General features: G+C 27.1%; 1 protein-coding gene across 3 annotated transcripts in view; it reads right to left on the reverse strand.

Annotated features, from left to right (window-relative positions):
• Positions 1-4,868: 4,868 nt before the first annotated feature.
• The window catches only part of LOC112682473 (nose resistant to fluoxetine protein 6-like), a 29,964-nt gene continuing 11,583 nt past the window's right edge, over positions 4,869-23,249 (reverse strand). Inside the window, exons 5-14 of one of the 3 annotated variants that reach the window (XM_025553084.1) lie at positions 18,874-18,968; positions 12,353-12,555; positions 12,126-12,286; positions 11,880-12,048; positions 11,609-11,802; positions 10,507-10,648; positions 10,066-10,255; positions 8,304-8,446; positions 5,475-5,605; positions 4,869-5,103 (exon numbers count right to left, since the gene is read on the reverse strand). In XM_025553084.1, the coding sequence (XP_025408869.1) occupies positions 5,037-5,103; positions 5,475-5,605; positions 8,304-8,446; positions 10,066-10,255; positions 10,507-10,648; positions 11,609-11,802; positions 11,880-12,048; positions 12,126-12,286; positions 12,353-12,555; positions 18,874-18,968 (1,495 nt within the window). In that variant the 3' untranslated portion in view covers positions 4,869-5,036. Of the gene's footprint in view, positions 5,107-5,470; positions 5,606-8,303; positions 8,447-10,065; positions 10,256-10,506; positions 10,649-11,608; positions 11,803-11,879; positions 12,049-12,125; positions 12,287-12,352; positions 12,556-18,873; positions 18,969-23,249 lie in introns of all 3 variants that reach the window. The other 2 variants (XM_025553081.1, XM_025553085.1) reach the window with 2 other exon arrangements.

The following is a 23,249-nucleotide window of genomic DNA, read 5'->3' on the forward strand; positions in this document are numbered from 1 at the left end:
CAATTTATCTTGAATGATACTTATTCTTTAAAAACATCGTTTTAGAGAACGAAATTCCACATATGGAATATATATACAAGGGCATATTTAAAGGTCAATATATGGAGGGGTAAAATAATTTTAACCTGTTTTTTACCAGTTTTAACCTGTTAATTTTAAAACCGGAAGTTAAATATAAAAACTAATAACACTGTCCTACCAAACGAAGATTGTCCTAGATATCTCGGAGTAAAAATCGATAGAGCTCTGACATTTAAAAAACAGGGGTAAGCCGCTTTAAGTAAGCCTTAGGTAATCCGTCTATTTCCGACTTCTGGTGATTGTCTCATGTTTTTAGATCATTTTTTTAGTGTTCTTGAATTCAGTTCAAAATTATTTGGACTGAGAACCACTGTTCCAATGTTCACTGTTAACTGTGACATTTTAGACCACCGGTTTTGGTAACTACTCACTCGTCAAAAGACCTGAATTTGCAGACAGACAACGTAGTTATTGTATAAAATTTTCCACGCGAAGGTATGCAAAAAAGAAAATTTGTTATTGAAAAGTTGACACATCACAATTAGGATATGCTTATTGAACAATAGACACAATTGTTATATTGTTAAAATTCCAGAGAACAATGCTCATAACATGTCCGACATAAATCTTTGTTTAAAAAAAAAAAAATCGGTAACAAGAAAAAACGGTTTTTGCCATGGTTATTTTAATTGACTTTAATTTTTTATGAGTTTTATGTTTTTGATTCAAAAATTAGCTATTTTAACTATTAATTATATTATATATGCAATAGCGTAACCAGAAAAATATTTGGGGGAGAACTTTAGTTTTCATTTCTCTTTTATATAAGTATTAACTTTTTAATTTGAATAAATCGATTAACCATAAAATGTTTTATTATTCAATTTATTGTAACATTTTTTAATGATATACATGTCTTAAATTTATTGTATATTTTAGAAAATAAGAGACATTTGGGGGGGGGGGGGGGTCGGCAGTAAATTAACTAATTTGGAAAATTAAAGTTAAATACTTATAATGATAGTATTGAATAAAATTAATAGACTGAATTAGTAAACTGAATTAAGATAATATATCACTGATGGTATTCTTACATAGGTACACTCATACTTTTATAAACATTAATTAATTTAATAATACTCTCAATTATTTAACGCAAATTGTCGTTGATATGAAAATCGTTGGTTAAAATGGTCATCTGAATTTGAACACTCTTACTTTATTTTGAGAAAATTTCCTGTAGTATTAATGAGAGACCAATTTTTTCATGAACAAAAGTATTTTCGGTCTAAACGGAAAGTTTAATTTAGGGGAATATGTTTGTTTATAATAATAAGTTATAACGACATTTTAAAATCAAACGAGACTTCTTTAGTACCCGTTTATTTGAAAACTGGTTTTTGTTATAACTGAAATATACAGATTTCAGGTTTTTGCTGAATGATTTCATAAACTCAAGGTTCCGACCAAAATAGCTAAAATAATCTTGCAAATATCCTCAGGTAGGTACAACTAGTTTTTACTGGAAAGTCATAGTTATTAAACTGATTTTCAGTATTTCTTACAATATACTTACATACATATAACATTATAGGAGGTACTAACCGTATTATTTATTTCTGTCAAATATTATTTACGGCAAAAATTGTTATCATCTAATTTTGTTAAAAAACACCAGGTACACTTTATTCTGGATATAACAGTGGAATAAATAGTTGCGAAACACATTATCGTCATCAGTTTCTATTGACACACTTTACTATGTATATTTTAACCATATGATCTAGTAAAAATTATAGAAAGTACATAGACTTTTTTATATAGAAGAAATTATAACGTTATAGTTTATATGAATTATAATAATGTGTTACCAAAAAAAAAAAAAACGACCATTCAAATATATAGCACATAAAATAATTTTTGCATTTTTTTTCTTCATTTATTTGAAAAGGTAAAACTAAATAAATAAATATAGTGAGACCAATTATGCTATATGGTTCGGAGTGTTGGGTGGTTGACAGGAAAATATAACAGAGTATGAGTGTTACGGAAATAAGAATGTTTAGACGGATGAGTGGAGTGACAAGAAAATATAGAATAAAGAACGAATATGTGATAGGTAGTTTTAGTGTAGCATCAATACTGGATAAGATAAGAGAAAATAGACTGAGATGGTTTGGACATGTGATGAGGCGAAAGGAAAAAAAAAGCAGTAAGATTGGTTATGAAAATGAACGCTGAAGGGAATATAGACAGAGAAAGACCAAAAAAAATATGGTTGGATATGATTGAGAACGATATGAGAGTTGTTGGTGTTTGCGTAGGGGATGTATAAAATCGAGACTAGTGGAGGTTTAGCGCAAAGGTGGCCAACCCCAAATAGCTGGGAGAAAGGCGAGGGAAAAGGAAAAGAATATTTGAAAACGTAAAAATTGTTTATTCCTAGAACAGTAATCGATTAGTGATTGAATCGAGTTTTACTAACATGTTATATCACGAATATGTGTACTGTATGTCAGTGTACTCCCATCAATTCTAAGACCTTTTATGTTTTAGTATTTTCATTCCCTTCGTTTTCATATTTTAAAAAGTATATAGAATAATCATAGGCACAATGAGTACGTACTAACTTTATCCGTATGAACGAAATAGGTACATCGACACGTATAAAATACAAATCGAAAAAATTACACGCATTAAAAATATCATTGTTTCAAGATATAAAATGTAGATAAACATTACTCTTAGTTAATAACGCATCTAAAAGTACGTTGTTAAAATAAAGAAATTTAATCGAAACGCTCTGCAAGTTTCCCACCCACGGAGAATGGTTGAATTTTGCTTCTCCGAAAACGTTCATAAGTCATAAAATAAGCTTTATGAAAACACTCAACAGCTAAAATCGAAAACAATTTTTAGAAGTATCGATTTAGCACTACACGTTTCAACCTGTGGTACGCACATACCACTAACGGTACACGTAAAGTTCATATGTGGTACGCGAAGGAAATCTCCCTCTATATAAAAAAAGATTTATTACTTCTGACTGATATTGATGAAGACAAGTTTAAATTGTTTTGCGATGACGAATGGCAGTCAAGACTAACGTAAATGGCTGACATATTTGACCGTTTGAATGTTCTAAATATGTGTCTGTAAGGCTCAAACACAAACATATTTTATGTTAGCGATAAAGCTAATGCATTCATCAGAAAGTTGTATTTATTTATTTCGCAAGTATCCAGGAATCATTGTTCATCATTCGAGACACTAAACAAATGTTGGAAAGACAGGGATAATCAGTCAAATTAAAATATAATTACAGAAATTTCAAAACACCTATAATCACTAAAATATTATATTTTCTACGGTATTTCCCTGAATGTAACTCAGAAATTAAATGGATCATAATCCCATTCGAAGAGGATTATATTAAGAACATTTCAGATGTTATTTTGGCGAAATAATCATTTATTGATCTAACCAGCGACTTTGCTCTAAAAATTGCTTTAAAAATGGAAAATATCTCGAATTTTTGGCTGGATATAAAACAAGAATATTCAGCGTTATCCTTACAAGCTTTACAATTTCTAATACTTTTTGTGCCAACATATCTGCGCGAAAATACATTTTCTCACTTATTGTACACAAAAAATAAATATAGAAATTAGTTGAGCGTAGAAAGTGATTTTGGATTAAAAATTACCGATATGGAGCCTGATATTGATCGTCGTTTATTCAAAGTAACACCGACCGTTATTGAAGTAAGCCATTATAATTATAATAATAAAAATAATATTAGATGGTATTTAATTTAATTTTTGTACATTAAATGCTGATATGTATAGTGTCTTAATTTTTTAGTTTCAAGTAAAACAAAATTCCATACATGTAAAATAACGTATACATTTTCTGTAAGCAAAAAAAGAATAGGTAATTAAGTCAAGTGGTACGTGAAAATTTTAGAACCGTGGAGGTGGTACGCAAGTATAAAAACGTTGAGAACCGCTGGTTTAGCAGATAATTTATGTCGGTGTATTGAACAACTATTGCTACTTCAGCGTGGTGGTTATAGGGAATTTTGAATTCCGTTTTTGAATTACGTTACGGTTAAAATGTTTGCATATACATGTGGACGAATGCAATTTCGCCAAAACTAAACTTAGCGTGCATAAGGTCGTTGACCTCAGAAAATAAATTTCACTTAGAAGAAACGTGATGATATAAAATCTAACCATCAGAAAAATAATACAACCAATAGGAAGAAACTTGTGATTAACAATGATTTTTATTCCGATTTAAGTGCAAATTCAATTTTGAGTAATATTTGCATTATATGTGGTTACTTAAGATTTATCTGATGTTTTTTTTTTTTCTGATAAATTTAAAACTAAATTATATTATTCCGTATCAAAAATTGGTCGTAATGTGTTTTTTTCTGAATTCCGCAATCCGTTTTTAAAACTCTAAAAATAAATTACTATTATTACACGTATTTTCTTTTTTGTATTGAAGTTAAGTCCTTCTTTGTCCTTATATAAAATTGTAAGCTGAGCTCCAATTCAAAATAATTTTCTGAATACGTCAGTGTATAATTGAAATCAGTTGTATAATTTTAAGTCTCCCGCCCACTCTATTTATAAAACTATTCCGGAAGGCCAAAATTATCATTATAAAATTCGATGATAAAATATTTAAATTTATTCTGTAAAAAATGTTTTGAAATGCTATTTCTATGATACGGCCAATAATATTTAACTCAAAACCTGTTTTACCTTTTTTACATGTTCATAACATATGATATTTTGGAGTAGGTAATGTGAAATTATTAGTGCTACAATAATATGTATGGAATGTTACTGCTAAGTTTATTGTAGACAAATATTTTTATAAATAAATATGCTACAGTTTAGCATAAATACAAATAATTAAATACATAATGTTATAAATACACAATACTTTAAGGTGCGAAAATAATCATAAATTAATAAATAATACATGGTTGAGTTTGATGTTTAACGATGTAATGGTAGGACTTTGTCAAAATCTTGATCTGATTCTAACGATTGAGGAATAAAATCACTGCTAAAAAAATATGTTAGCGTACAATTAGTATAATTATACATATCATAGTTATCAAAAGTCGTACACTAAACACATTTAAAAATTAGAATATATATTAAAAGTATATAAACCTTATATTATATTGGCAAATTTTTCACATTTTCCATGGGAAATCATAAGAAATGCAATAAATATAGATATTTAAAAAATAGATTTCAAGATGAATTTCCCCTCACTTTGAAAATTAATTAAAATAATTTGTCATTTGAAGCTATATAGTTCATGTGCGAGATATGTTATCAAAGAAATACGGACATTATAAGAAGATCAAAGAAATTGAATCTGAATTTTAAAGTACTATAATATGTTATTTTAAAATTATTACCTGTTTTTTTTGATTTGTAGTTAATTTTGAAGCGAACATCTGGGTTATTAGAAGCCTGAACGGCCGCTCCACTAGTACATAAAGGAACAATCCAGCTATCAAACACATTACAGTATCGGAAATCGCATCGGTTACCTGAAAAATGTAGAACATATTAAATATTGAGCACATTATGTTTATAATTATTTTACCGTTATACCAATACTACGATGTAGTTATATGGGGGTGTCGATTGTGCATACTTGAAATACCGAATAATATCTTCCATAGGTGTATTAAAGGGTAGGTAACCAAATTTACTATTTATGTACAAACACAAATTTTTGGTAGATATGTTAAACATGTTATTATACATGAGTTTTTGTTATTAACGAAGTTTATCATAAAAATTATTTTAACCACAGTAGAAATTTATATTATAAATGGATTTTTATTTTGTATGGATAAAATGTAAGTAATTCATTGCATATCGTTTTTCAATACTATCTGTGCCTCTTTGGTTCTACTTAGTGCGTGGATAATCAACGTTCTATTGTATTGTTTTTTAACAATATTTGTGTTTATCGAGCATAGTATAGTTTATATGGTTAAAAAGTACAAGTAAAGCTATTGTTTAGTTTTATATTGAAGAATGATTTCGAATTAATTATTTTATAACCATCAAAAAAATTAAAACTATGTTGATCGAGTAGGTATTTTTCACAGTTATGATATTTTACAAATAATATATTTTCTTGAAATCAGTATCACTATACACGAATACATTATATTAATATATTTGCAATTAATTTTTCTTTTGTTTTTCAAAATGTACTCGAATAAAAATTCATGTATCTATTAATGTTACCCTTTGAAAGCTTTAAACCTTGATTCAGATGATTTTATCTTAACTAAATCCTAAAAAAAACACGAAAGTTATTTGAGTTTATTTTTTTTTTTACGTTAAGAGAAAAAAAAATGTTTAGTTAATGTTTTTATCCGGCACCCAGAGAATATTTTTTTTTATTGACTTTTTGTTAGAAATAATATTTTTTTAACTGCCACTGTTCTAAAAAATATAAAGAATTTTGAATCTTAACTTTGGATTTTTATGACTATTTTTTGAGAATTTATAACTTAACGAACGGGATTGTCATACATTTTATGTTCAAGTTATGTACTTTTATCTCTACGGGAATTATTCGTATACTTAACATGCATGAGAGTTTTTCTTTGTCTTAGATTAAAATTAATTTTCATTGAATACTAAATTTCTGAGCTATTTAATTACAAAGGAAGTAAAATATTTAAGAATCTTTTTGATTCAATACCAAACTTCATATTTTAAATCGTTCCTCATCATGTTTCAATTATTTTCTCTTTAGCCATCTTATAATAAAAATCTATATGATTAGTTATAAGCTTATGATTTATTAATTTATGACTGTTAATATTAATGTTAATATTAACTATACATATTATTTATCTTATAACTAATAAAAAAACGAAAAGTATTACGAATTTTGTATATTTAATTCTTTTGTATTAACATAAATATTTTTTTTAAGATTATATTTATCTTGAAAAAATGTAACCTCAAAAGTGAAATTAGTTCTTTATACGAAAATTCATTTTTAGTTTTAATGTATACTAATTTACCTAAGTATAGTTACGCAAGTTGTAGGCTTGTGGCACTTACTTTTACTTACACAATGATTATTTGCTCTTAATTTTTGGAGAATTACAAGTTAAAAATTATAATTTTTTTTTAATGTTTAACCTATATTAAAACTACTAGCTGAAGAATACATTAGATTTAAAAATTGATGAGAACAAATTAGAAATGTACACAGTACATTTGTTTGTCCTTGCATGAAAATAATAAAAAAACGAATCATTGAAATACATTTATAAGATAATTAATTTTAAAGAACAAAATAAATCACAAAGTTTATGCTCGTATTAAAATATTATTTTCGTATTAAATCATTTAAATTTTCCTTCCGGTTATAATAATCTTTTTGTTTCAAACTATGTAAATTCGTAACAAAAAATTTAGGTATACTCGACTTTTTGGTAATCAATCAAATAAATTAAAACTAACACACAGACTTATAATCAGATATATATATAATTATATATATATAATCGGATTTTGAACCTGGAGTTAAAGCACAATGATGAAATAACCATAAAATGATTAATAAACTACATTCTGTTTTACTATATACCTACTGTACCATAAGGCTGCTTTTCATGAAAATGACTCTTTTATAAAATATATGCTATGGAGTTTAATCATTTTACTTTTCACTGTGCACCACTTTTAATACTAAAACCACGTAATAACCTCACTTGTCACTTAATTCGATTTCCTTTGGTTGTTTTAACGATTATTACGGGATCAGTAGACGAAGCAAAAACTGAACTTAACGTCATTAACGCGTTAATTATACCAGGATTATCGTATTTTCCCGAGTGAAATATATTAAACTCTTTTCATATCAATGATACTAAAAAAATTAATTTTAACGTTACTTTTTTGTACATTTATAAAAAAATACAACGCAATACAGTGGTGGTATTAAATTAAAACTAGAATCAACCACTTTTCAACACGTTAACATTAATATTGTACAGTTATTAAATAACGTTCATATGTATAAATGATTATACGTCCCTGTACCTTATGCGCGCGCTCTTATGTTTTGTAATAATATTACAAAACATATGTCAGTCGATTTGCATTACGTCAACTACATTTTTACCCCAAAAATCTGATTTGACTATCGATTTCCTTATTTTATTTTTTCCCCGCTGAAAAGTATAAAAGCGTTAAAATGGAATCACTTACGAAGTTCCTGATGTCGAAATGGTCCGGAGTTCGCCGGCTGGCTGTGTCGGCAACTGGGAGTATAGTGTTCACCATGTAAGCGTTGAAATTTAAGCTGGCTAACGGTATGAACGGTTTCCACGACAACATGTTCTTCACAAAATCTGTTAAACAAACGCGGTAATATAAAATGAGATACGTACGAAATTAAACGAAATGTACTGGTAAAACGTCATTTATTCACGTTCGGTTGATACGCGAACGGTCGCGGACGTAATGGGTTTGAAACCCACGCGTCTCGTTACATGTAAATTGATCGCAATACCGTTCTTTCGAATGAATTCCCCATGCATGATGTGCAAAAGACTTAAAGAACCATGGAGTTAATACTCGATAAAACCAATAGTCTAAGATCTAAACACACAATATTCTGTATCAAGACATTACAAACGTTCACCAAGAACTGATGTTTTTTTTTTCTTTCGGATTAAATATTTTTTATGATTATTTATTATAAATTTTATAAAATTTTCTTTTATCAAATTAAGCCTCAGCTACTACGGCCACTGACTGTAATGTAACAATGTACAGTTAAAATAGTTAAATTACAGTTAGTTAAATTAATAGTTTAATCAAACGACTACCTAAATTAGACATAATAAAAAAATGTGTAATGTGATTTAATTTGTCCGGGTGAATAGCCTCTATAATTAATATATTAATGTTGGTTATTGTTATTTATAGTGTAACCGTAATTTATAGTGCAATCGAAAAAAAAAGAACAATAACAATCTTAATGATTATACATGTATCTACTGTTTAAAATTATTTAAAATTATTTAAAAAAAATATATAATTTAATTCACATAGGTTTTTTCAAGTTGCACAGTACGATATAAGTATAAGATACATAACAGTACGTAAATAGAAATTAAATCTGACTGTATATTTATGAAATGAATAATTTTATCATAATTTAAATTACATTGAATATTTTAATCGCTCTTTTTACATCTTACGAAAAAATATCAAAAACTAGAAGCAACGAAATTGTAGACATGAAAATTATTATTTCATATTAGATGGCCTAAAATTTAAAACAATACAGAAATTCTTCAAAATATAATAGATTAGGTTACAGCATTTATAAATATTTTTACATCGAGAATCAGAAAACTTATGGGATGTTTAATAAAACATAACTTCTCCATAATATCAATATAATAAATGTAGTAGACGCAAAGAAAGTGGTAGACAAAAGAAACATTCCATAGAAGAGATTATTTAAATTTAATTTTTGTCACGAGAAAGATTAATCTTTAGTAAAATAATACATTTTGAATGCTATCATAAAATGATGATTTTTTCACTTTATAATGTATTTTTTTAATATAATATTTATTTTGGTGAACTGGTCTTTTGATAAAACATCGTATTATTTTCATATTTTCGCTATGATTGTATGTTCATCTAATTGATTTTTGGATATTGCGGATGTATTATATTATGCATATCGAAATACTATTTTTATTAAATTATATTATAAAGTTATCTATTTAATGTATTACACTAGGATGTGAATTTTATTCGAATTGTTTTTCTAGAGCTTAATGATTTTCTCGTTAAGTATACGAAGTACACAGATATAATATTTCTTTGGAGTGGGTGTATCAGACTTTCTATTTTTTATTACATTTAAAGTCATAAATCAATCTAAACTATAATGCATATTAAATTAAGTAACTTACTATTTATAAGCATTGTAAATTAATATGTTACTTACTCGGTGGACCAACTATAAGCGCGTATAGCCCAATTACTAGACCAGCAGCCCAAAGACTTCTTATGGTTGATCCATAAAGAGCGGCTTGCAAAGGATCGTAAACATAAGAAGGATGATATATTAATGCTCCACTGAACCAAGAAGCCATACATATTAAAGTAGAAATTATCAATAAAATCCTGGTGTGCGTCTGTTAAAGATAAAAATTGTTTTTATTAAACTGTTACTTTAAATTATTCAGAATAACGTGAATAAAATAAATAATATTTCATTGGTAATAATATGTTTAACGAAACATGTATATGCAACTATTTCAAAGCACTATATTAATTAAATATGTAATAATGTAATAAATAAAATTAATATAGTATTTTCATGTTCCATTATTCAATAAGAGAAAACAACATTTAGATTGTTGTGTTGGTAAACGACTTATCTTACCATGTTCAATTTATTTGTGCTCTTTTTTCTTCTGTATAATAGATAACCGAATAAAGCACCAACTATGTAAGGTCCAGCACGAGTATGTGATTTTATGTATATTGTCATAAAGTAATCATCATTTGTTGGATTTGTAGTGAAACTAAAAGTAAAGACATTTAATCATACATTTTGCTTAAAAAGCTATGAAATATTTTTGTTAAAGATTTTAGAATTTTAGTTCACTGATTTTTATAACTGTGAATTTTATTAAAAATATTTTGTAAAACCGGAAGTATATAATATATATATATATTCATACATGAATTATATTGTTTGAACATAAATAGTGAAAACTTCTTTAATTGTAATGTTTATCCTTCTATTCTCTAATAATTTGAATACTTGTTCATTTAAAATATTTGAGTTGTTCAATTTTAATTTCAGTGACAAACGTTTAATAATGTAATTGCTTAAAATCGAGTGGTATATCAAAAAAAAAAAAACGACTGTACAGTTAAAAAACGAAGTTAAATAGCTACCAAATATGTTAAAAAATGTAAATTAATTTTTTATTTGGTAATGTTTCCTTACATTGATTCCATAAATTAATAAATATTTACTGGCAAAATTGAGATTCATTTAAGCATAAGGTTCTTCAAGTAAAATTTTGAATTAAATTAAATTATCCTGAATAAGTAAGTACTAATAATAATTTTATTTTAATATGTACTTTAAAAATAAAATAATACTCCAGGCTAAGCATTTGCTTATTTGTATATTCATTTTATATAATTATTATGGCTATCGCAACATAATATAAAGAACACATTGTGTTATTTTAAAACTCAAAACGTTAGTTTAAGTATGTAGTTGTAATGGCCAAGAATAAATATACTTTTAAATAACCGGTTATTTAAAATGATCAAGTTATTCTGAGTCTCATAATAGTCTTATAGCCTATTATTAATTTACTATTCAAGATTTTTTTCAATTTTCGAACTGCACATATTAACAATTTTGCATTTGCCAAGATGAATAATTTTCGATTTCTTTTTTCAATGACATTCATTACATACTTGGATACATAAATCAAGTGTATATATATATATTATTAACTTACTCCATGTTAAATTGAATATTTGCAGGTTTTTGACCTATATACGTGAGCGCAAATGGTATAGCAACAGAAATAGCCATAAGGGTTGAAGTTAAATACATTCCGATCCTAGGATTTTTATGCAGTGTGTACGCTAATCCAATACCAATTATCGTGAAGTGAAATTCGCATGGCATGAACCACGTATGGTATCCGCACTGGTGAATAAAACAAATTACATTTAACCAAAGATATGTATGTGCATTCGCGAATTCGTGAGACAATGTGAACTTACTGTTTTATCAGTCTCGACGTAATTATTCAGATATAACAAGCTTAACCACCACGTTTGTTGACAATTTCTTTTGTCTGTGCCGATGAAAACTTCCCACAGAGGACCAGACCCCATTTTATACTGAAGTGTGGCAAAAAAGAATATAATCACTGCGTAAACAGGCGTTAATCTGTATAGGCCGAAATTAAAATAGTTAAAACAGATATGCATTTATTCAAATTACTATATTATGTGCAAGAATTTCACCTGAAGTACTTGAACACCAATACTTTAAAGGGATTGATGAATGAAGTTTCAAGACGGTCGAGTAAAATGAGGATCATCAATGCACCGCTCACGGCGAAAAACGTATCCACCAACAAGTCCATGTGAGAAGTAAATATTGAAATGAAGTAATTATAGAACACCTAATAATAATCATGAAATAATATAATATCTTAGAGTTGGCGTCATAAAACGATTACTAATCGTACTTGTTCATTAACTTCGTAGTTTTGTAAAGGACCCGGTAATCGAAAACCCCATCTGTGTCCGATTATGATAAGAACCATTGATATAGTTGTGGTTCCACACAAAGGAGTAAGATCCAATCCTCTGACTACGCAGTTTTTATTTTTCAAACTCTGCATTGCTCGTCTACTGGAGAAACACATAATCAAATCTACGGACTTAGATTCTGAAAATTTTTAAATATTCAACAATTAAACAGAATGTAGTGCTATACTACTGTAATGATTGTTACATATTATTAATGTCTACTCATGTGATATGGATATTGCTGAGTAGACATTACGTTAATTTACATGTTTACGATATTACATTAAGTCGTGGCAGTTCTGCCACGACGTTCTTTCGATGTAGCTGAACTCCATATTGTCTTGATGTAGTCCATAGTCCGTAAAGTCATATTTATATATGAATATTAAATAATAATAACTAAACTAAATCAATCTACATTTATTTGTAATATTAAGATCCTTCCTTTTATGCTCCCGAGCTACGGTATAATATATTCATAAGGACTAAAAAACCTTCCCTAAATATCATATACTTAACTGGTCATCCCCAACCACGTTACATATTAGTGGAGGCCCCATAACTAATTGCTATTACAAATATTTGGGATTGATTTAGATTTTTATTATATAGTAGTTATTAAGTTATTTGGCATTAGTGTACTTTTAATAAAAATTAAATTTAAAGAAGTTTAGAGAGTTGTTTGGTGAGAATTTATGAGACTTAAGTATTGAAGATAATAGTGTAGGGAAATGAAAATAGTAAAAGTGTAGTTTTATTATGAATTTTTAATTTTTTATTACAAAAAAACAGTATTGATATTTATAAATTTAATTTACAACATTTATATAATTGTTGTATTGATAATTATAGAGTAAGCAATTAAAGAATAAAAAATATAGTTATTAAGAGTAGGGTAATATAATTTTTATTTCCCTGCGAGTAAAAATAATTAATACTTCAATAAATAATGGTACTAAATGGATAACAAATTTTATATTAAACGTTATACAAATAATCAAATTACAAAAGTAAATAAAATTAATTTATCATGTTTAGATGCAAATTTTGGTCCCGAAATAAATGAACAAAATTTAATTAGTCTGCGACGACAAATCGAAGAGGCCAATTTAGGAAATTTTTTTTTTCAAATTCAAGATTTGGAAAATTACCATTTTCTGCTAAACTTATACAAAAAATTCGAACCGTGTACCCTATATGTGGTAGAAAGTTTAGAAAAGGAAGAATTCAACCAATTACTAGTGGAAAAGAAACTCGAATTTATAATTTTTCATAAAACTGTAGCGTGAATAAATTTATTGGATAAAACTGAATTAGTGGGTTTCTTAAAATTTTGTAACGTACATAATGAAATTACATCTACAATTATGGAGTTAAAAAATGTGGCTAAATAGCAATAAAAAGTTTTAGAAACAATCAAGACCTTGATGATAGCCTTAACGAGACAAATTTAACATTTACAGATGATAGTTTCCCAATTAATTTAAATGATAGTGGAGATAATTTTTTAAACGTAATTATTGTAGAATACACCGAAACGGATAATGTAGATACTTTAAGCATAGGAGAAAAATCTGCGATTGAAAAAAATCCTAAAATAATAATTAATAAAAAGAAGTATAATATAGAATCAAAAATGTCATTTAAAATGTTACATTAGCCACAGCCATTTTCAGACGATTTAGATCAAGATGTAGAATCATTTTTTGATATTTATGAATTGGCTGCTATTGTAAATGAGTAGGGCGACCGAGAAAAGATTATTTTTATACCAATTTATTAAAAGTCCACAGTAGAAATTTTTTTTAAAATTATTTAATTAAAAAACCCTGAAATTACATGGCACGATGCAAAACAACAAATAAAAGAAAAATTTACCACCATAGATAAGAAAAAACTGTTACTAACACAATTAAAATAAAAAAAGTTAAAGGAAGGTGAGAAATTAAAAAGATTTGTTTTAGATATAATTGATAATAGAATAGATGTAGACATGAAAGAGGAAGATATTTGCGAAAAAATTTTAAATTGTCAAATGAATGAGGTGTATGAAAAAATCGAAATGTTAGACAACTCAACTATAGGTAATATAGAAAATAACCTGAGAAAGTACGAGCTATCAATATTAATTAGATCAAAAAATGATAAAGCCAATAAAGACACTGAAATGTTAGAAAAGGAAATAGATGAACTAAAAAATCACTTACAAAAATTAAGTATGGGATAATTGAATATAAATAATTGGAGAAATGATGCTGGGAGATTTAACAACAGAAATAATAATAATTTTAATACAAAACGTGTTCGACCTCAGCTCAGAACACACGTGTGTTACGTATTTTTTAGCTATCGATAGCACTATTTATTATTCAACAACTTTTTCGGGTAGGTATGTAATTTACTTATCTTTATCGATTCGCGCTAGTTAGTAAATTAAACCGCTGTCGGCATACCCAGCGCAATCAATTGATATTATGGCTTCGGCTACTTTATCGGGTACAGATACCCACATAAAAACACTATCTACATCACAATTAAAAACCAATCTATCAAAATCAATCGCAAATACTACAGCCAACACCATTTTTCCAAAAAAAGAAGCTATTGATCAAAACACCATCAATAAACATAAACATATTGTCGATGAACTAATTAAAAATGATTTATTTACATCAATAAACGAACATCAAATACCTATTCGCCGACTAGTCAATCATGCAAAAAGATTTATCATTTCTAATGCACATCTAATAATCCCACATGAAATAATCAACGAATATCTTTTATTAGAAGGCATCAAAATTTTATCTCAAATAACTTTCTTAAAGTCGGTTTTCACGATAACCTGGCACACATCAGTAGCTTTCGTGACATTGCTAATGTACCTGGATCAATAGTCATAAAATATGACAATACAAACTTTAGAATTTTTTTAACAGATGATACACTGACATGTTATATATGTCACCAAGTCGGCCACATATCACTTTTCTGTAAAAAAAATAAAATCAATAATCACGAAAACGCCAGTAGTATACAATTTCCTACACGTGAAAACGATAATGTATCCTTTAATGCCTTAAGCTGCATCCAAGAAAAAATTACAATACCTGAATAAGTAAACGGCACCCGAGACAACAACACTAACCACAACAGTATTCATGAGACAATTTCCTCCTTCGTAAATGCAAACGCCATCGAGAATAGTACCAACCTAATAAAACCACTCATACCTAAAATTCTAACATGTATCCCAAATGAACCAATCAAAAGACCTCCATCGCCAAGTAGCTCCTCATCATCATCATCTACGCCATACCACATAGAGTAACAGATTAATGATAATCCCGAAAATCCCAAAACATTTATAAAAAAAAATATTAGACTCCAACAAAACAAAAGGTAAACATGAATCTCCAAAAAAAGTAAAAAAAAAGCAGCTCACTTGAAAATATTCACACAAGACTTAATGAAGGACTCAAATTCGCCGAAGATCTTTTTTCAAATAATATTAAAGTTCCTATATCTTTTACTCAATACATATACTTAATGAAGAATTACATTAATAAATCCATCAATATTCTTACTCTGTGCGATAAAGTCAAGATAGACGTCCTCACATTTCAAAAAATTACCGAACAAGTCAGACAGATTTTTAGTCAACAAATACAAAAAGCTATTATGGAAATCCTTCGTCTCCGAAATGAATACCCAGATGGATTCAAAAAAAACCTGGAACAAAATACGTACTTAAAAGAGAATAAGCAGAGATAAAAAAATACTATCTAGTTGAGAATAACTCACTGATATCAGACCCTCAAATAGTTACTAATAAATTTGCTAGATATTTTTATGACAACAGCAGTGACCAAAATTATGATACAGAATTTCTTAGTAAGGAAAAAGCAAAGAAACCTAGTACATTCAACACTTCTCATTAATATCAGAATCTCAAAAGTTATCAAATCCTTGTCAACTCAGAAATATCTCCCTCAGAATGTGAAATGGCATTATTCAAATGTAACAGTAAAAGTCCTGGAGCAGATGGGATACGTTTCTCCTTTTTACATAATTTACCAATGATTGGAAAAACATATCTTCTGCAAATTTTCAATTTAATATGGTACTCCGGTATCATCCCCCTGAGTTGGAAGCACAGTTGTATCATTCCCATTCCCAAAGAAGGAAGAGACAAGTTTAACGCATCCGGATACAGGCCTATTTCCCTACTTAACACAATGTGTAAACTCATGGAAAAAGTAATCAACCTTAGGTTTATGTGGTTCATCAAACAAATTAATTATCTTAGCTTAGATTATCTTAAAAACACAACGAAAAATAAACAAACTCTCGGAATAGTGTGTTTCGACATAGTTAAGGCTTATGATACTGCCTGGAGACCTCCATTATATCGAAACTTCAAAAATTCCTATGTCAAGGAATTATGCTTAAGTTTATCATAAACTTCCTTTTCAATAGAACATTTCAAGTTAAAGTCAACAGTACTACACTCTCTACTCTCTACTCTCTACTAACATTCTCTATGATATTTTATCAACAAAACGAAATCCCACAGGGCGCAACATTGTCGGTTGCACTTTTTCTTATCTCTATCAACGATATTACAAAATCAATATTCAATCTCGTCAAGTGCACACTATATGCTGATGACTTTAATATTTTTTGTCGGAATAATGAACTCTTTACCGTGCAATATTTACTGCAAAATCATTAAATGATCTACACAAATGGTCCCAAAAATCTGGTTTCAATTTTTCGGCATGCAAATCACATTGCATAACATTTACACAGAAAAGAAAAGAAAATAAAAGCAATATCACAATCATCTCTGCTCAAGATACTAAACGCACAATTAAACGTATATCAGCACAATCCTGGCAAAATGTCTGGTCAGTACAAAAAACTAAACTTAATGAAATAAAGCAATCAACCCAACATTGGCCGAATATTCACAAAAACCGAAAAATAGAAACCAGTATCAATAGACTTCGAATAGGGCACACCAGACTTACTCATGGATTCCTGATGGCATGAGAGGAACCCCTGTATGTCCGTTCTGTGATGTCAACCTAACAATCAAACACATCATGACTAAGTGTAACACATACCGCGATGCAAGGGACTGCAATCAACTATCGGAAGACCTATTCAAATGCCTACTACCTAACCTGCCAGTTCCCAACATAATCGCCTTCCTTCAACAAACTGGACTGTTCAAACTAACCTAAGTCTTATATTCACTATATAATATACTAAACCTATAATTGTAATATAATCTACATATTAATACATAACATGTTGTAATATTTATATTACCCAATGGCCCAAAAGCCAAAGGTTTCTTTATAACAATAAAAAATAATAATAATAATATTAATAATTTTAATAAATCGAGTAATAATAATTATGATTTCAATGAAGATAATTATAACGAAAGGTATAATAATAATAATCAAAGATTTCATAGTAGTAACAATTTTAATAATAATAAACATTTTAACACCCGCCAAATATTTAAAGATATATAATTTATAATATATAATATATATAATTATACAAACCAAAAATTTTAAGGTAATAATAATAATAATTACGACAGATATAAGAATAATAATAATTATGATAATTCGGTTCAAAATAGACCAAATAATAAAAATAATTACAATCGTGATTTTAATCCAAGAAGTTCTCAAGGAATACCGATATTATTTGTTATAAGTATGGCACAGCGGGTCATATGAGTGTGACTTGTAATTCACAAAAAAAACTTATAAAGGAGGAACACGTTACTAGGAGTGTTCCTAATATAATTAAAATATCTAGTTATGAACCAATTAATTTAAATACAATCGATAATAATAATATCAAAAACAATAAAGTTACACCATCACCAAATATGAATAAATTAAAAAATAGTTAAATTCAAATATCAGGAAAATTAAATAATAAAGAAGTTCAACTTGTGGTAGATACTGGCGCGGATGTAACAGTACTAAATAATAATTATTTTCTATTAGATAAAATAATACCAATTAAAAATCATTTAAACATAGGAACTGCTAATAACGATAAATTAAAAATAATAGGAAAATCGTTAGTCGATATAAAAATCGGGAATATCGAAATAAAACACGAATGTATAATAGTTGAAAAGTTGTGTTTGCCAATATTAGTGGGAATGGATTTATTAAAGATATTAAAGCCATAATACATTTAGACAGTAAAAGTATAACATATAAACAAAAAAAATCAATGAGAATCACCGATCACGTTACACTACGTATTTAATTTCGACATATAATATATATGAAATTTATTTACAAAATTATTATATTCGAAATAACATATGTAATTAATCTTACACGTTGTGGATTTCAATTAGTCATAGTAATTATTATTAGTATTTCATAAATTATAATGATTAAATTGTGTGTACCTCTATTCCATTTCCATACATTAGTTGTTGGGTACACTATATAATCAAAAACTGTAGCAGCTATAGTGAGAGATAACAATGTAGCAATGAGTAATCTGAAAAAAAAAGTGTTAATAATTATTTTCCAATATTTAGGTTGTTAGACATAGTTCAGTATTTTGAACTTTCTTAGTGGGTTATATATTTGGATTATACTATTTGGATTATATAAGTTGTAAATTTAGACTAGGCGTACAGTGACGAAATACTTCGACTAGTCCAATGACCTAGAAATACAAACCTTGAAACCAGTTACATATTATCTGCTTACTTTTTACTTGTAATATCTACACATAATATATTTCTGAATGATTCAAAGATATATACTAGTTTAGCACACACGCATACAAACACACACACACACTTACAAAAATAATTTCAAATATTATAAAAATTTAAAAAAATACTCATTTGATTTTAGGTATCTATTTCGTGTTGGTCTTATGGTAAACATACGTAAAAGTATTTCAAATAACAAATCAGCATATGAGAAATACGTTAATTATCTATTATAATCTCTTGAATACGTATTGAATTTAAGAAACTGTTGAGACCGTATACTGGGAATCGTTGTTTAGTATGAAGTCTGTGACATAAATTATAGTTGAATTAGGTCAGGGATCATTACAGTCGATAAGAATACGAACAAATGTATTTATCATAATACAGTTAATCCATAACTGAACAATTAGATCTCTTTACAAGAAAATAGAAGATGTGAATTTTGATGAGGGTCAGGGTGTTTAGATATTCTGGTCATTGAGAGTATTGCTGTTCCTGGATATCCTTGATGTTTTATTGTAAATACTTCATAATCGCTGTTGGAAATGTTTTATATACCATACAATTTGTCAAAGCTAAGTACAAGTTAACTAGTATACCAATGGATAATTAGTTTAAAACGTCTCATTTATTTCAGCTATTAAAATATTGTTCAAAATAAATAAATAAAAACACAGTATAATATCATAAAATAAATATGATAACTTCTTATTTTGTATTTTATAAATTCAATTTTTTTTTCAACGATTGATAACTTTAACGTTTTAGATACGATTATTAAGTTGACATTAATGTTACGTAAAATATATAAATACTTCACGTGAATGATTTCGTAATAGATAACTTATAAATAACATAATGAATAATAGTTATAATTTAATCAAATCAATGTAAATACAATTATAAATAACAAAGAACCTAAACCAAAACATAAGTCAATAGTTAATTTCATACAAAAGTCACGGTGACGAAAAGTGTCATACGTAACAAGCGTATTTGTATTAAATAATATTTGACGTACATATATGCTTATTTGGATAAGTTGACTTTTATTCAATTACAACTTTAAGTTTCGTTGATTAATAAACATTTTAAATTCAAAATTTAAAGATTTTACTTTAGATAATATGTGATATGAATTATAACTGTATACCGTTGTGCACAATGGAAGGTTCAAAAGCAGCTGCTACCCTGATTTTTTTGTGGTTGGGTGAACCCTTGGCTCCAAAATATTTATATCATAATTCCTAACCCAAATCCTGAGAAAAAGTAAGAAGTTAGATCGATTAAAAACGACATTGAAGTGAATAAATGTTTTTCGTTATAAATGTTTGTCAAAGTTGTTATGATTGGTAATTAGTATTTTAGTCATCATTTGATATATAATGAAAATCAATACATACAAGTTATATTTAATAATTTTTTAATGTATTTGTACATTTAATTCCATTTTTTTTTTAAAATAATTTCCTGAACAATTTTTTCCATTATTGTTTTTATTATTTACAACAAATAATAAATAATCAGCATTTCATGATTACATACTCGTATACAATATTAATATACAATATAACACATATGCGTATGTATCAGTATCACTCGTTTTATGTTTATTTTATAATTATATCAAAATTATTGTAGGAACAAAAAATAGTCACTATACCAATAGACGTGTGAGGTAAAATGCTACAAGGCTGTTAATGATATTTACGGAACATCAAAATTGATTCCAAAATATTGAAAAATATTTTTTGAATATCATCTTATAACTTTTGTGAAATATAAATTGGTTCATACATTTTATTGAAATACAGTGCTTTCAGATGACTAAAAATAATTATTGTATTATAAATAGAATTTCAAATAATGGAAATAACACTATGGTTCGTTTTTAACACATTCAATAACTTTAATCCCTTATATAATTATTCGATTGGTACAAGTTATACATTTCATTATTTGGTAGGCATTATATAGGATAACATATATATATATATATATATATATATTAGTAGATTCCTGCGAACCCAAACATATTTTTTTATATTTTGCTTTTAAAACCTTTGCAGTATGCATAAACATAAATATGTCTAAAATGTACATCAAATAAAAACTATATCTCTCTTAGTCAATAATTCTTCTTGGGTACTGTTGAACTATGAGGGGCTTATAGATTTTTAATAAGTCAGAAAATTGTATTGATTCCTTGTGATTCAGTCATGACAATATTACAATTCTTAAGATTATCTAAAGTTAAAATGTAAAAAGTTAAAAAATAAATAAAAATTAAACTGAAAATAGACGTACGCCCTACGAACATGTTAATTAAAATAAATTTTGCTTATTATACAGAAAATAAGGTCTAAGTCTTCCTGTGGCCATAAGAAATTATTCTAACTCATTTTAATTTTGAATAATAAATACACGAACGAGTATAGAGCACATGTTTACATGATATTTGACAGATAATTATAAACACTTTATTTGATGTAATATCCACATCATGGTCATAAATAATGGGTACTTAATTTTTTTAAATTTTTTAAAATAAAGAATTTTGGACAATGTAAAATTGCCGTGATACTCGTTTTAAACCGGAAGAAAATACAAACTACAAATTATTATAAAATCTAATAAAATTTGAGAGTAAAATATATAATTATGTATGCATAATTTAAAAAGATCTCGTTTATAGGAGGAAATCTATTTTACCATTTAATTAAATCTTGTATTATATGCGCATAACATTGAACGAACCTAGGAGTGCAAAATTTCTGTAAACACAATGTGTCCTAAGGAAATTATAGAGCCTAGAGTAACTTTAATCAAATCACGTGATAATATATAATATTATGTAAATACCAACCTAACTAAGAGCTCACTTTACTTTTGCTTAACATACCGTCTTTGTTTGGACATTTAACTAATTAAAAATATTTTATAATAAATAAACTAAAACAGGAATAAATAAATAGTCAAAATCAATTAAGATTAATTTAAAGAATTTTTCGTAATATACAGATTAAATCATATTATTTTTTTAACATTTTCTAAGCGATTATAAAATGTTGTTTTTTTTTCTGCAACTAGTAAAAAAAACAATTCTCAAAAACAAATAGGGTTTTTCAACACCAATCAAATAAATTTAATTTTGTTTTCTTTCAGTCTGATAATATTTATTTACTTATCTTTATTATTTTTATTTTGAATACATTTGTTGTGATTGTCAGTTGACCTTAAGAGTTTTTGTGAAGCACTTGTTAAATATAATCAACATTTAATATGTCATAAGCTATAGTCGTAACTTGCAAGTGAAAAAAGGCTATTTTCACCTAACCTAACGTCACCTAACTTTAACCTGTTTTTGTCTAATTTGATTTAAAACATATTAAGACGTAATAAATTATTAAAATAACTAAATAATTTGGGCTACATAAGAATATGAATATTAATTGCGTTAAACGACAACATTACTTTGAAAATATTTTTAAGTAATTTAATTACGTAACAAAATGTTGAAAAATATCATTCAAATTATTAACTAATTATTAAACTGAGATTTATCGAATAATGATTATTGGTAAATTAAAAATCGATTTTAAAATTATTTTATATATATATATATATATATATGCTCACAAAAGCTAATATTATTATTAACATTTGACAATAATATTTTGAGAATTAGCTAAGAAAATCTTTCCCAAAATACATCAAATAATAAATCAATAATAATAGATGTAAAAATGTTAGTGATTTATTAAGTAACTACGAATAATTTAGGGATAAAATTAAAACGTATATTATATAATTATTGTTCTATAAATAAATGACTTTATTATTTTATACACTGGCAACTTTAAACAATTTTTATCACAATAAATTGTTTCATAATTCAAATCTTAGCTTAATAAAATGTTATTTTTAATGAAAAACTATATGAATGTATTATGAAATTCCCATTGTTATAATACGTAACTGTTACATTATCAACCAAGTCCATTTGTATTGACAAATGGTACACTTGTTTGATTCGTATACAAATTTCATATAAT

This window comes from Sipha flava, unplaced genomic scaffold (assembly GCF_003268045.1).
Source record: "Sipha flava isolate LNK unplaced genomic scaffold, YSA_version1 204_pilon_pilon, whole genome shotgun sequence".
Taxonomy (NCBI): Eukaryota; Metazoa; Arthropoda; class Insecta; order Hemiptera; family Aphididae; genus Sipha; species Sipha flava.